Consider the following 13862-nt stretch of genomic DNA (forward strand, 5'->3'; position numbering starts at 1 on the left):
GCCGGTGTCCGGGAGCGTAAGTGTTCGTTAAGAACACGTTCGCTCATCTCTAGTTAGCACCCATATTCTACAACTGGTCAGTGGGTGGGTGCTTTGTATCTCTGTCCTGATGGGAGTTTATGCATTCACATAAAGGACAAGTATCTAATGGATGCTGGATTTACCCCGTTTGTGCCCGCTTTGAGCCCAGGGGTCCCTGCCATTGGCATTTTCCCCCAGCATGGCTTGCAACATGTTACACAAGATAATTAGGAGTATTTTCCCTTTGAACACTATATGACAAGGCTGTTAATCCATAATGCTTCTGAACCTGAGAATGGCCCCTATGCAGGCAAGATGCACTAAGAATCTAAGGAGAACGGCCCCTCTCTGCAGACCCCCCATCACTTTATGATATGCACTGCAGCTTATCTCTCCGCTAATAGTCTATGCAGCTGTAGAAACTGCTTTTGAGCAGAAGATGCAGCAGAAAGCATTCTGGGATTTGCAGTTTTGGAGAATGTGCTTGTTTGCATCTGCCAGGGCATAAAAAGACCATCATCCCAGAATGCCCCTGTGAAGAAGCTGGGCATGAGCAGTATGATTTAGTGGAGCAGATCTCCAGCCTGGGTTGTGTAGGTGATTGCTGGTATGTCTGTTTCTCTCTGGAGTGATGTAGCAGTGTGCAGCATGCGGCTGAGTCACAGCTGGATCTTGCAGCACTGCAGAGGTATTATTACACTGCAGACCCCTCCAGGCACCCACTGATTACATTACGTACACGCAGTATGAATTCTGGGGCGCAGGTTGAATCGTAATATCAGAAACGTTACTCTGTGTCTGATGAGAGCTGCGGGAAGATCTGGCTGCTGTTTACTCAAGGATGTCCATTGCCTGAAGGCACTGTGAGCCTGAGAAGGTGAGTTGATACTTACTAGCGGGGGTCTATTATATGTTCTATCTATGTTTTCTAGTCTTTAAATATTATGCTCTTTGAAGGCCGAGATCACAGGTTGTGTTTAGTTGTCTGTTTTCTTTGTCTGTTCTTTGTTTGCTTCAACAAGAGGCAGGAATGGATTCCAGAGAAGAGTGAAGAATAACCGTTTTAAAGGTGTATATGTAGACAAAAATGCACCGTTTAAGGCTGAATGCACACGGACGGCTGGCACGCCGCCGCACATGTGCAGTGCAGAGAATGACATGCCGGCGATGATGCAGATCCGCGGCGATTCGCTGTGGGACAGACGGCCTCCATTGACTACAATGGAAGACAGCTGTGCGAGGTTCGCACTAGAATAGGAAATGCTGCCATTTTTTTCCCCCTGCGAGCGGAAAAGTTTTTTGCAAAGTTTTGTGTGGGCAGTATTTGCTGCGGTATCCTGAGGCGAACGCTTGCTCCGGATCCCACAGTGCAAGTACGGCCATGAGCATTGGGCCTAATACAGGTGTTTGAAAGCAGTTTTACCTATATATAAAAGACACTGACATGCAAGTTCGGATGATAATCTCAATGATAAATTACATTTTGTCGTTTCTGAATACAATATTTCCCGTACTTTAAACATTGTATATACTCAATAAGAGGTAAGAATAAAAGTGACAAGGTCATGCAATTACATTACTTAAGGTACTGGGCTGTAGTACTTAATTTGTAGCTTTGCATTTTTACCTGATCTTTCCTTAAGGCCTCTTTCACATGAGTGTATATCGGCCCGCCGTTTTCACAGTCAGCCGGTATACGCTGTGATCTGATGCATTGGATTCCAATACATCAGATCACATGGCTGTATTCCCATGACGTAAAAGCGCCCGGATGGCCAATATAGCGCTGGGCGTTTTTACGTTGGGCCCAAAAGATAGTTCTGTAACTATCTTTTGGGCCGGAATGCGTCGGGCGCTGCATGGGCTCCTATGGGAGCCAATAACAGAGGCGGGAGAAGGGAGGTGGGAGGGAGTTTAGCAGCGTGACTCCGCGACCCATGCCACCCCCTCCCATTGCAATCAGCCAGAGGAGAGAGTAGGTGAGCTGGGGAGGGATGGGGCAACGGCATGGCGGCCTCGACATACATGCGTCGGGGCCCATGCCGTCTGAACGGACACACAAACGTTAGATTTGTGTGCCTGTTCAGGAGTTTTAACTGCTCAGATTGTAACGTATATCGGCCGCCCGTGAAAATTGCATCCGATATACACTCGTGGGAACAATGACTTACCCCTTAAAAACCAGAGTGCTTTGGTCCTAAACGACCAGACACTTTTAAGCTATTTTTACGGTGGTTTTATGACCCTATTTTTTTTTTCCTGGCCTGCCAGAATTATTTTTGCTGAATTTTTTTTTCAATACATAAGAAGCTGCTTTTTAATACCTTTTTTTCACTGAATTATTTTATTTTATTTGGGCTAATGTGTACAGTAAGTTAAAAAAAATAAATAAAAAAAAATTTTAGTTCTTCATTTTTAGAATTCAGAGTTAGGCCACCTGCACACGGGCAGATTTGCATAGCGGAATCCGAAACAGGCGTCTGCCTCCGGATTCCGCAACAAATACCAGGCATAGCATGCTCTATTTTTAGGTGGATTCCGTGCGGACAGCCTCTATTGAAGTCAATGGAAGCTGTTCGACCTGCGGCCCTTCCGCACTCATCATTGCAGAAATGTCACAGGGACATAGAACGGCAAAATCTGTACTGCACATGTGCGCCAGCCGGACCATCCACAATACAGATTAGAAAACTCCAGACAGGTGTGCAGAGATCACCAGCCGGACACAGGGTCGGGTTCCGCTGCGGAATCCAAGCCGTTTGTGTGCAGGCGGCCATAGGGACAGCGCTCTAGAGATATTAGAAGATATATATGTAGGTTTTGGGAGGGGGACTCGTCTGGTGTTTGTGGCCGAACCCAAAAGTATCGGGCTGACTGCAAACTTTGCCTGGGTCCCAGTTGCAAATAGACAGATCTTAAACCTTATGTACAGCGTACCTCCACCAGGGATGGAGAGCAGCCAGACCAGCACCAGGCGACACATAGGGTGATCCAGGAATAAATGCGTATGCAAAGGAAAAAAGGTTGGTCCTCATAAATTATGGTATTTGGAGGAATAATTAAAGTAGAAGAACTTACTTAAGGGGCGGTCTCTTTGCCTGAGACATCCCTAAGCGGATTCCAAGTGAGATATCTAAATCCAGTCCATCAGTTGACTAGACGTATTTTAATGGTCCAATTCGAGGTACATATAGATGCACAGAGAAACATAGAAGTTCTGTAGGGGATGCAACGCGTTTTGGAGCGATTAAAAGCCCCTTTATCAAGCCAGACATGCTGCGAAAAGAGATTCCACACCACATGTGAATTTCCACACTAAAAACAGATTCTTTCCCACAGCATGTGGGAAAGAATCTACCTGCAGCTGCTCTGGGTACCTATGCTGTACAAATTGTGCAGTCGCTAGGCGATGAGGTGGATTCTGCGGCCTGTCCGCAGAGCAGCGGATGCCCACTCCGGTTTCCGCAATGCAAATACGCCCGTGTGCATTAGGCCTAAAGTGTCCAGCACTGGTGAGAAGCTGCACTGGTTCTTGGCTGGCTTACACAATCACAAGTATAACTTTGCTGCCCGTGTGCAAAAAGATGTGGCCCGTTTGACTGGGCTACTTGGCATGTGTGACCACCAGCTCTTCTGGATGTTCCAAAAGGAAATCAAGAGAATACCACTTATTCTGATGCATGCGCCTTCGTACAGTGTGGGAGCCTTACTGTCTGATGACCGCACGGCCCCTGCTCTAATAGTCGGACTGCTAATCTGCCCTTTAGCCATTTACATGCCACCGTCAATGCAACCATGGCATGTAAAGGGCTGACAGAGGAAAGTGGCTCCCTCTGTCATGCATCGCCCCACCACCCTGCGATGTGATCACGGGCTTCCCATGGGTTGCTATGGCACCCGGAGACTTGAAGATGGCCTCCAGGTCTGCTATCTAAGGTAACATATTGATCTCAAATTTTCAAGTATTGTAGTGTATTATATAAGCAATCACAAGTTGTAAAATTCAAGTCCTCTAATAAAATGGCAGAAAAATAAAAAAAAAGGCAAAACCCCACATTTCCCCATTGGTATGAAAAAAACCATGGAAAAAAAAAATCGCCACAAATTTGGTATTGCCGTGTTCGTAATGACCCATGTAAATAGTATATTATTTAATCCATATGGTGCAAGCTGTGAAAAAAAGAAATGGTCAAAATAACAAATTTTGCATAGCTTGCCTTACAAAAATAGAAAAGAAAGCTATCAAATAGTAATGGATCACCAAACAGTAGAAGTAAACAGAACAACTCGATCTGCCCAAAAAATTCCCTTGAACAGCACCAGTAACCCTTTCCAATCCAATTTGTACCCTGGTTTTCCTAGGGGGCTTACTCTTTTTCTGCCGTTATACAATAGCGCTATCTGCTGGCTAAAGCCAGTACTGCATGAGGTGACACCTTGGATAGGCTCTGACAGCAGAGAGGCTGGCAATATACAGTAAGAGAACCCCGACGGGCGTCTTCCAACATCGGAGCTGTACAGCCTTAAATCATAATGTCTTTAGACGTCAGGCAATGGATTGGAAAGAGTTAAACATAAAAAAAAAGTTAGGGGGTCTTTCAATGTGGCAATAGAACAAAAATACTTTTTTTTATATCTATGATATTACAGTATTAAAGGTAATAGTAATTCTTTCCTCTTCCTTTCCAGTTCTCCACCCGGGTCACAATGGGCTGTCAGGAGGTGCACGCAGTGACTTTATTTGCATTTGTATGCGGGACGGCCTCCATAGCTGGTCTCTTTGCCGCTACTCTTCTACCCCAGTGGAGGCTGATGAAACTTTACACATTTAACAGGAACGAGAAGAACCTGACAGTCAGCATGGGGCTCTGGGTGAAGTGCACTCGGCTAGAGTGGAGCAGGGAGTGTATGATCTATGACACTGAGTGGTACGCCAGCGTAGACCAGTTGGATATTCGCATCCTACAGTTTGCTCTCCCCTTCAGCATCCTGACAGGGGCTTCCGCTCTCATCCTGTGTTTGACTGGGATATGCAACACCACATTTACCTCTAATGTGCCCAGTCTGAAGATTGCCAAGTGTCTCGTCAACAGTTCCGGCTGCCATCTAATAGCGGGCATGCTATTTATTTTAGCGGGTGTCATGAGTATTACCCCATCTGCCTGGGTCATATTTTACAACCATATCTTAAATAGCAAATATGGGCCATACTTCACCTATGACATTGCTGTGTTCGTTGCTATTGGAAGTGCTGGGGGGATGTTCTTCACAGCAGCATTGCTGTTTGTGTGGTACTGTAACTGTAAATCTTCATCCTCTGCTTACTGGCAGCCCCTCTACTCACATATCCCAAATATGCAGAATTACATCCCCCCCTCTTATTCTTCTCAGTCCCACCTGTCAGCCATTGACATAGACTTTCCGGTCACCTACACAGTTTAGTTTGCAACATTAAGGATTAATTTCACACATGGTGCTCTACGCGCCTGAATAAGAGGGATTGTTAAATGGGTTTTCCGCACGAATACAATTGATGACCTATCCTCAGGCCAGCAATAGTTGATCTGCTAGGGTCTGCCATTCAGGACCCTGGCCAATCAGCTGGGCGGGCGCCTACTGTCAGCACCGCAGTACACAGGGGTCATTAGCAGAAGTAGATGGCTCTGACCCGTGTAGTGGCCGACACTTGTAATTGCAGTCTGGGGTCTTGGTAAAATAAATGACAGTTGCACCTGCAATACAAGCACCAGCCATTACACAAGGGTTGTGGCTATCTGCTTCTACTCCGACCCCTGTGTATTGTGGCACTGCTCAGCCAGGGTCCCATCCCATCAGCTATTGATGACCTATCCTTAAGATAGGTCATCAATAATATTTGCCCATAAAACCCCTTTAAATGGGTTCTTCTGGACTAGAAAACGGATGGCCTACCTCCAGGCCAGGCCATCAATATTAGATCAGTAAGTCTCCCACTCTCAGCGATCCCGTGTCCCCTTCATCGTCTGGTAATGAAGGGGTTGCGGCACTCCAGCACTTTTAATTAAACAAATTGCGTTGCGTGTAATTTGGATGGCAGAGCAGCAGGAAAAACAAAATTCTCTGCTGCAGCTTCTGGGTCCCTGTAAAGGGGACAACACATTAGTAAAATATTGGTGGGTGACGGGGGTAAGAAAAATAATATATATCCCAATACTCGCCGCACATACTGCCCTCTTCTGGTCTGTGCTTACACTGGCTGCAGCGATGATGTATATGTTTACCCATGTGACTGCTGCAGCCTAAGACAGAACTTTATCAAATGATGATGGCTTCTACAGCCCATGTAACTTGTATACAGAAGCTCTCTGGGGCCAGAAGAGCCAGTGATCAGGGGCGTAACTATAGAGGATGCAGGGGATGCGGTTGCACCCGGGCCCAGGAGCCCTAGGGGGCCCATAAGGCCTCTCTTCTCCATATAGGGAGCCCAGTACTATGAGTAAAGCATTATAGTTGGGGGCCCTGTTACAGGTTTTGCACTGGGGCCCAGGAGCTTCAAGTTATGCCTCTGCCAGTGATGTCATGTGACCTGATACCAAAAGGGCACTCTAGTTGCACAGTGTGTAACTTAAGGTTTAGATTTTTTTTAAAAAGTAATTGGAAAACCCTTCTAAAGCAGTTCTGTCAGATCTCCTTTGGGCTAGAGATCCAAAAAAAAAAAATCCAGAAAAATCACATTGTCTAAATTCTATATATTTATTTGCATTTTGCACAGAGAAATAAATATTTGATCCTTCTGGCAAACAAGACTTTATACTTGGTGGCAAAACCCTTGTTGCCAAGCACAGCAGTCAAACTGTTTTTGTAGTTGATGATGAGATTTGCGCACATGTCAGAAGGAAATTTTGGCCCACTCCTCTTTGCAGATCATCTCTAAATCATTAAGATCTCGAGGCTGTCGCTTGGCACCTCTGATCTTCAGCTACCTCCATACGTTTTCTGTGGGATTAAGGTCTGGAGACTGGCTAGACCACTCCATGACCTTAATGTGCTTCTTTTTGAGCCGCTCCTTTGTTGCCTTGGTTGTATGTTTTGGGTCATTGTCGTGCTGAAAGACCCAGTCACGAACCATTTTTAACCCCTTAATGACGCGGCCACTTTTTTTTTCCATTTTCGTTTTTTCCTCCCCCTCGTAACTTCTTTATTTATCCATCAACGTCGGTGTACAAAGGCTTGTTTTTTGCGGGACAAGTTGTATTTTTCAATGGTGCTATTTAAAGTACCATATAAAGTACTGAAAAACTTCTAAAAAATTCTAAGTGGAGTAAAATGAAAAAAATTACATTCCGCCATCTTCCGGTGTATCTTGTTTCTACGGCGCACAAACTTCAACAAAAGTGACATGATATCTTTATTCTATTGGTCAGTACGATTACTATGATACCAAACTTGTATAGTTTTTTTTTTAACTGTACTTTTTTTTTTTTTTTTTTTCAAAGACATTGAATTTTTAAAAATTATTTTCTGCGTTTATCTTGTGCACGTAATAACCTTTTTATTTTTCTGTCAACATAGTTGAGTGAGGGCTCATGTTCTGTAGTTTCCGTTAGTACCAATTCGGAAAATATACAACTTTTTGATCCCTTTTTATTGCGTTTTTTCTGTGAGACAGGGTGACTGAAAAAGTGCATTTCCGGCGTTCTTTATTTTTATTTTTTCAGACGACATTCACCCTGTGGGGTAAATAATGTGCTACTTTGATAGATCGGACTTTTATAGACGCGGCAATACCAGATATTTTTTTTTTTACTTTACTTTTAAGTCCCCCTGGGGGATTACAACATGCGATGCTTTGATCGCTTCTGCAGTATGGCGTAATGATACAGCATTACGTCATACTGCAATTTGACAGGCAGCCTATCGAGCCACCCAATGGGGATAGCTTGATAGGCAGTCTGCTAGGGCAGCCCTGGGGCCTTTCAGAAGGCTCCCGGCTGCCATGACACCTGCACTGCTCCTCCGATCTCACCGCGGGGAGGCCGTACGGGACTCCCGAACATCGTTTGGGGGATTTAAAGGGTTAATAGCCGCGATCGCGGCTATTGCCTGCGGGTGTCAGCTGTAATAAACAGCTGATGCGACCATGCGGTATGAAGAGAGGTCGCCCCGCAACCTCTCTTCATACATACCCCGATGTTTATGTCCTGGAGCGGGAAGGGGTTAATGTCCTGGTGGAGGGAAGGAGGTTGTCACTCAGGATTTTACGGTACATGGCTCCATCCATTCTCCTGTTGATGCGGTGAAGTAGTCCTGTCCCCTTAGCAGAGAAACACCCCCAAAACATAATGTTTCCACCTCCATGCTTGACAGTGGGGACGGTGTTCTTTGGGTCATAGGCAGCCTTTCTCTTCCTCCAAACACGGCGAGTTGAGTTAATGCCAAAGAGCTAATTTTTTTTGTCTCATCTGACAGCAGCACCTTCTCCCAATCACTCAGAATCATCCAGGTGTTGATTTGCAAACTTCAGACGGGCCTGCACATGTGCCTTTTTGATCAAGGGGACCTTGTGGGCCAGCAGGATTTTAATCCATTATGGCGTAATATGTTACCAATGTTTTTTTTGGTGACTGTGGTCCCAGCTGCCTTGACATCATTAACATGTTCCCCCCGTGTAGTTTTAGGCTAATCTCTCACCTTCCTCATAATCAAGAATACCCCACGAGGGGAGATTTTGCATGGAGCCCCAGATTAATGCCGATTCACAGTAATTTTGTATGTCTTCCATTTTCTTACTATTGCACCAACAGTTGTCTCCTGCTCGCCCAGCGTCGCCCATGTTGTAGAGGTTAGAGTCTGACTGAGTCCTTTATACCAGTGACCATTTTCGGCAGGTGGCTTTAGTGCAGGTAAGAAGTTGATTAGGAGCGTCTAACGAGTCTGGAGAAGGCGGAACTCTTGCTGGTTGGTAGGGGATCAATACTTATTTCTCTGTGCAAAATGCAAATAAATATATATAGTTTAGACAATGTGATTTTCTGGGTTTTGTTTGGGGGATATTCTATCTCACTGTTAAAATTAACTTACGTGAAAATTATAGACTGTTCATGTCTTTGACAGTAGGAACACTTACGAAACCAGCAAGGGATCAAATACTTATTTCCTTCACTGTATGTCACATCTCATGATTGCCAATGATGCCACTTTGCAACCTCTGACCTAACACAACTGCAAAATGACAGTCACAGAAAATCCAAATGGGGTGGATTTCATTCATAGGTCCAAAAGGCACATGCAACATTTCCATTAGAAACATCAATGTAAGTCACGTATGACTGTGTCTTGCCTCTAATTTGGTTAACAGCTAAGTGTTTGTTTAGACTGGCCTTCAGCCTTTGTCTCTGTTCCATTTTCGGAAAAGACAGATGGAATTAAAATATATTTATACAGATTCTTTTTTTTCTGCATTGATTTCAATGGGTTGTTAAAGAAATGGAAATCTTTCAGTCTGCTTCTGTTCCATTTGGTTTCTGTTCTTTAATGGAACAAATAAAGCTGCAGATTGTGCTATTTGCTCCGTTAAAAAAAAAAAAACCTACTAGAACTGAAAAAAAAACAGGTTTTTAAAAACGGAAAAGCTTTATTAAAATCAATGTGGGGGAAAAACAAAACTATTCAATTCCATATCTCTGCTCCAAAAATGGAACAGACAAAGCCTGATTGCAGACTGGACGGCACTGTTAACAAGCTTTAACCCTTTGCAATCCAATTTTGGATTCAGGGTTTCCTAGGGGGCTTTCTCTGTCATTATACAATGGTGCCATCTGCTGGCTAGAGCCAGTACTGCGATATGGGACATGCTGGAGAGGCCTCCCAAAAACAGAGCCGCTAGTAATATACAGTGAGAATACCCTGCCGGATGTCTTCTGACATCGAAGCTGTACCGCCTTCAATCAGAATGTCTTCAGACAGTGGATTGGAAAGGGTTAAGTTAGTTCTAAAACAGTCATATCACAGCAAGTGGCACAAATGTTTTGGTCACAAGACTATGTTGCATGCGACATGCCACTTTTTGACATGAATTTGCCCCATTGAAACGGGCTAAATCTGTGTCAGAAATCCACATTACCCTTCATTTTAATCATGTGAACAAAGACTTGAGAATCAAGTCATGGGAAAATATATCAGAGTTCAAAATCTCCCCTTCTCTTTGCTAGGAGACCCGAGGGAGCTGTTTTGTCCTAAAAATGCATAGAGGCACTTACCCTGGGTATTGTAACAGTTGTTCAGCTCTCCCTCTATACCCTGGGTATTGTGACAGGTGTTCCGCTCGCTCTCTATATCCATTAGTTCTGCCGTGGACTTACCTTTACAGCATTTACAGTACAAGTGGAGATTTCAGAAGAATCCTTAACATGCAAAAATTTTTATGCTGTGGATTTTAACCATTGAAAGGGTTAAAATCCATAAAGGTCTCAAGTAAATGCATGGCCAAATACACTCTATTTAGGTGTGGATTTGGCCGCAGTGTATGCATTGTGGGTTTTCCATTGCAGAACGCCCAAAGCAATTACATTTCGTGTGAAGATGGCCTTCATGTTCAACCTAGAGGTGTTTAGTTCTTCCAGAATTAGTACAAATGACTTACTATCCTACTACATTGTATCTCCTTGGATATTTTGGGCTGCTCTGACAATGTGAAAACGTTTGAACTGTGTAGCCTCCCGCTGCTCCCACAATGCACTCCGGTCACAGTGGTTGTTGACTAAATGCAAAATTTTGTTTTATTGTTGAAGGCCAAATAGCCGATAAATCAAAGTTGTTAAATGAAATAATCTGATGTTTTTCTGTAAATGTGAAATGTTGTAAATTGTTGTTTGTAATTAACTATTCTTTATATTCTGTTCTATACTAACGCTTTGCAGCAAGAGTAGCATTTACACGGTACAGACCAGATCTCTCCTAGATGTAAACAAATCATTTGTATTGTTTTTAGAGTTTTGTAGATAATTTATGCATCTGATACATTAAGTGTCTTAGTCATTAATTTATTTTATCTGTAATTATGTTCACCCTCAAATAAAGATCTCCCTGTTGTAGCAGAAATCGTGAGTTCTCCTTTGTACTCCTTTAGATTCTGATATTTTATAGTGCTTAAAAGGGTCCTCTAAGGACGCAGCTCCCTATGGGCCACAGCATGTTTTAGCGCACCCCATCATGGTGATGGGTGAGGCGGTGCGTTAAACTGACAACTATAGAGTAGACTCAGTTTGAAAATGTGGGAGTGCATGTCTGCGAGGCCCTGCCGATTTAAATGGGAGTGTTATACCGAGATTGACGCGGCATTCAAAACGCTGGGTCAATTGTGGTATTAAGCGCCTCTGTGAGAGCCGCCTTACAATTAAGGACCTGAGGGCTCACACACATGCATTTTGTACCGCGACATTTTGAACACAGCCTTATTCGCGATAACATTCCCATTGAATTGAATGGGGCCTCACCGACATGCACAAAACTTTCGAGCGCTGCCTGCTCCATTTTGCCACATTTATGGAACCTCACCCATCACAATGATAAAATCATGGCGTTTTTCCAGGCGCATGTGTGAAAGTAGTCTGACCAAAGATTATTGCACCTATGCTTTCACACAGGAGCGATAATTATCGTTCATTGAATTGAGGCACAGTGTTCCAGAGCTCTTACAGCCGCCCGCCTCCGTTCACAGAAAACAGGCAGCTGTTGATAGATTAAACAACTGCCCTTTCATACCCAGGACTGTGACTAACAAGGGGGCACCCTCAACGGCTAGAGGAAAGAAGTTTTCTACATAGACATAGAAGAGGGTTCTTTACTGTAAGAGCAGTGAGACTAGATAGTCCTCAGGCAGAGTTCAAAATTCTACACAAGTACAGTATTCTATGTTCTAATCATTAATAGCTTCAGAAGGGTTGGTGATCCAGGGATTATTGTGATTGCCAGATTGGAGTCAGAAAGGATTTTTTACCCCTAAATGGGGAAAATTGGCTTCTACCTCATTGGTATTTTCTTTTGCCTTCCTCTGAAACAGTTAGGGGGACAGCATGGACATGTGTCTTCTCTGCCTTACATACTATGTTACCATCTTTTACACAGACCACTTATGCAGGCATAAAAAACAGCAATGATGAATGATAAGCAAACAAGTTAGCATTTGATAGTCAGTATTTACACTGATCATTCAGTTTTGCTTAGTGCACTTAACGATAAATTGCTCTGTGTAAAAAAGGACCCCAAGAGCTATATTCTTAGAAAGCGAAAACCTGACAGAATACATGAATGACGCTACATTGTGTGCATTGTCTACACTGTTAGATCGTCATGTAAGTGGTGCCGGCTGCGTAGCTTTGTAGATGCAGACCTGCTGACTAGGTCTTTCCCACTACTCCCTCCTGTTCCCCCATATGGGCTCTTTGGGTCCCTTTAAGGGAAAAAAATTAAATAAATAAGCTGTTGGGCACCTAAGCGCCTGACCGTTGTCCCAGTGATTATCTCTTGTGCCTTCACACAGCAATAATCGCTCAGTAAATTGAGGTGAATGGAGGTGGAGGAGCTGAAGATGGCTCTTGCTATCTGCTTCCATTCATAGATTACGGTCTGCTTGTGTTTAACAGGCAGGCGCTAGTTTTATTTTTATGCACTAACTGAATGATAATTTGTTTGCTGATCATTCAGTCACTGGCAGCATTTACACTGAATGATTATTTTTTTGAGTTGCATGATCCAGTGAGATTCAGTATAAAAGGATCCTTAGTCTCAGTGTGAACATGTCAGATGTTTGAGGGAGCAGTGGGGATCACCCAAGTCTGACATCACCCATTGCCAGTGAGGATTGCCCACTAGACACATCCACAGCTCTGGGAACTGCAACAGAGACACTTTAGGCCATTTTCATGCTCACATCAAAAAAAACTGAAATTTCTGCAGTGGATTTTGAAGGGAAAAAAAAAGTAGCATTTATGAGTACAAGCGACTTGGAGATTTCCAAAAATTAGATGGTGCAGAAATGTTTCACAACAAAGCCTCTACAGATTCAAAATCCACAGCATGCCCATTTGTGCTGCAAATGCAAGGGTTTAAAGTCTACAGCAAAATCTGAACCATTTTAGAGTAGATTTACCCTAAAACAGAAACTGAAGGGAATGGTGGGAAAAGACAGAGCTGAGCAGGCTGCAAAGCCATGCAGCTGGCCTCTCCAACATGACCCCTTTAAGAACAGCGGGGAGTGCTCAGATGGAAGCGTATGTAGTCTGGTTGTGAAACCGTCGGCCGATATACGCTTGTGTAAATAAGCCCTTAATCATTACAGCAAAAAAAGGGCATGTTTTTCTGTTGGTCAGTATGACAAGATATTTTAGGGTTTTTCTATAAAATAAGCATTCTGCCTCAGTTTTGTTTTTTTAACTATATAACCTGAACCATAACCGCTAGAATACATTGCAGGACTTAACCATTGTAAGCAATAAGGCATTGCAGTACAAATCCTAGACAGTGGCAAGCCGTGATGCCAATATCTGGCATCCTGTTGCCACAGCAACCCATCAGTGGTCAGATGACGTCAAAGCGCACACTCCCTCTGTGAACCCTTTACATGCTGCAGTGTACATAACCACCTGCATGCTGCGATCTAACAGCAGGAATTGCTGTTTATACGTACTCGTGCTGTTGCAGCAGGATGGCCATCAGTAGCAGTTGGCTACCGCAGCGGAATGGCATGGGCTCAGTTTCTGATCCCGCACCATCCACATGGCCCAAATTTACATCCTGTTGCGTTAAGTACCCTGCAGCTAGTACGGAAACCAACGTCCTGTGGTAAGGGTTTAAATCCTTTT

At 43.9% G+C, this 13862-nt stretch overlaps 1 protein-coding gene across 1 annotated transcript; it reads left to right on the forward strand.

Annotated features, from left to right (window-relative positions):
• The first annotated feature begins 777 nt into the window (after positions 1–777).
• Positions 778–5524, forward strand: LOC136587944 (claudin-12-like). The gene is made up of 2 exons (XM_066586793.1): positions 778–898; positions 4711–5524. The coding sequence occupies exon 2, from the start codon at positions 4729–4731 to the stop codon at positions 5461–5463; it is 735 nt and encodes a 244-aa protein (XP_066442890.1). The 5' UTR covers positions 778–898; positions 4711–4728; the 3' UTR covers positions 5464–5524.
• The last annotated feature ends 8338 nt before the right edge of the window (positions 5525–13862 follow it).

Source organism: Eleutherodactylus coqui, chromosome 13 (assembly GCF_035609145.1).
Source record: "Eleutherodactylus coqui strain aEleCoq1 chromosome 13, aEleCoq1.hap1, whole genome shotgun sequence".
Lineage (NCBI taxonomy): Eukaryota > Metazoa > Chordata > Amphibia > Anura > Eleutherodactylidae > Eleutherodactylus > Eleutherodactylus coqui.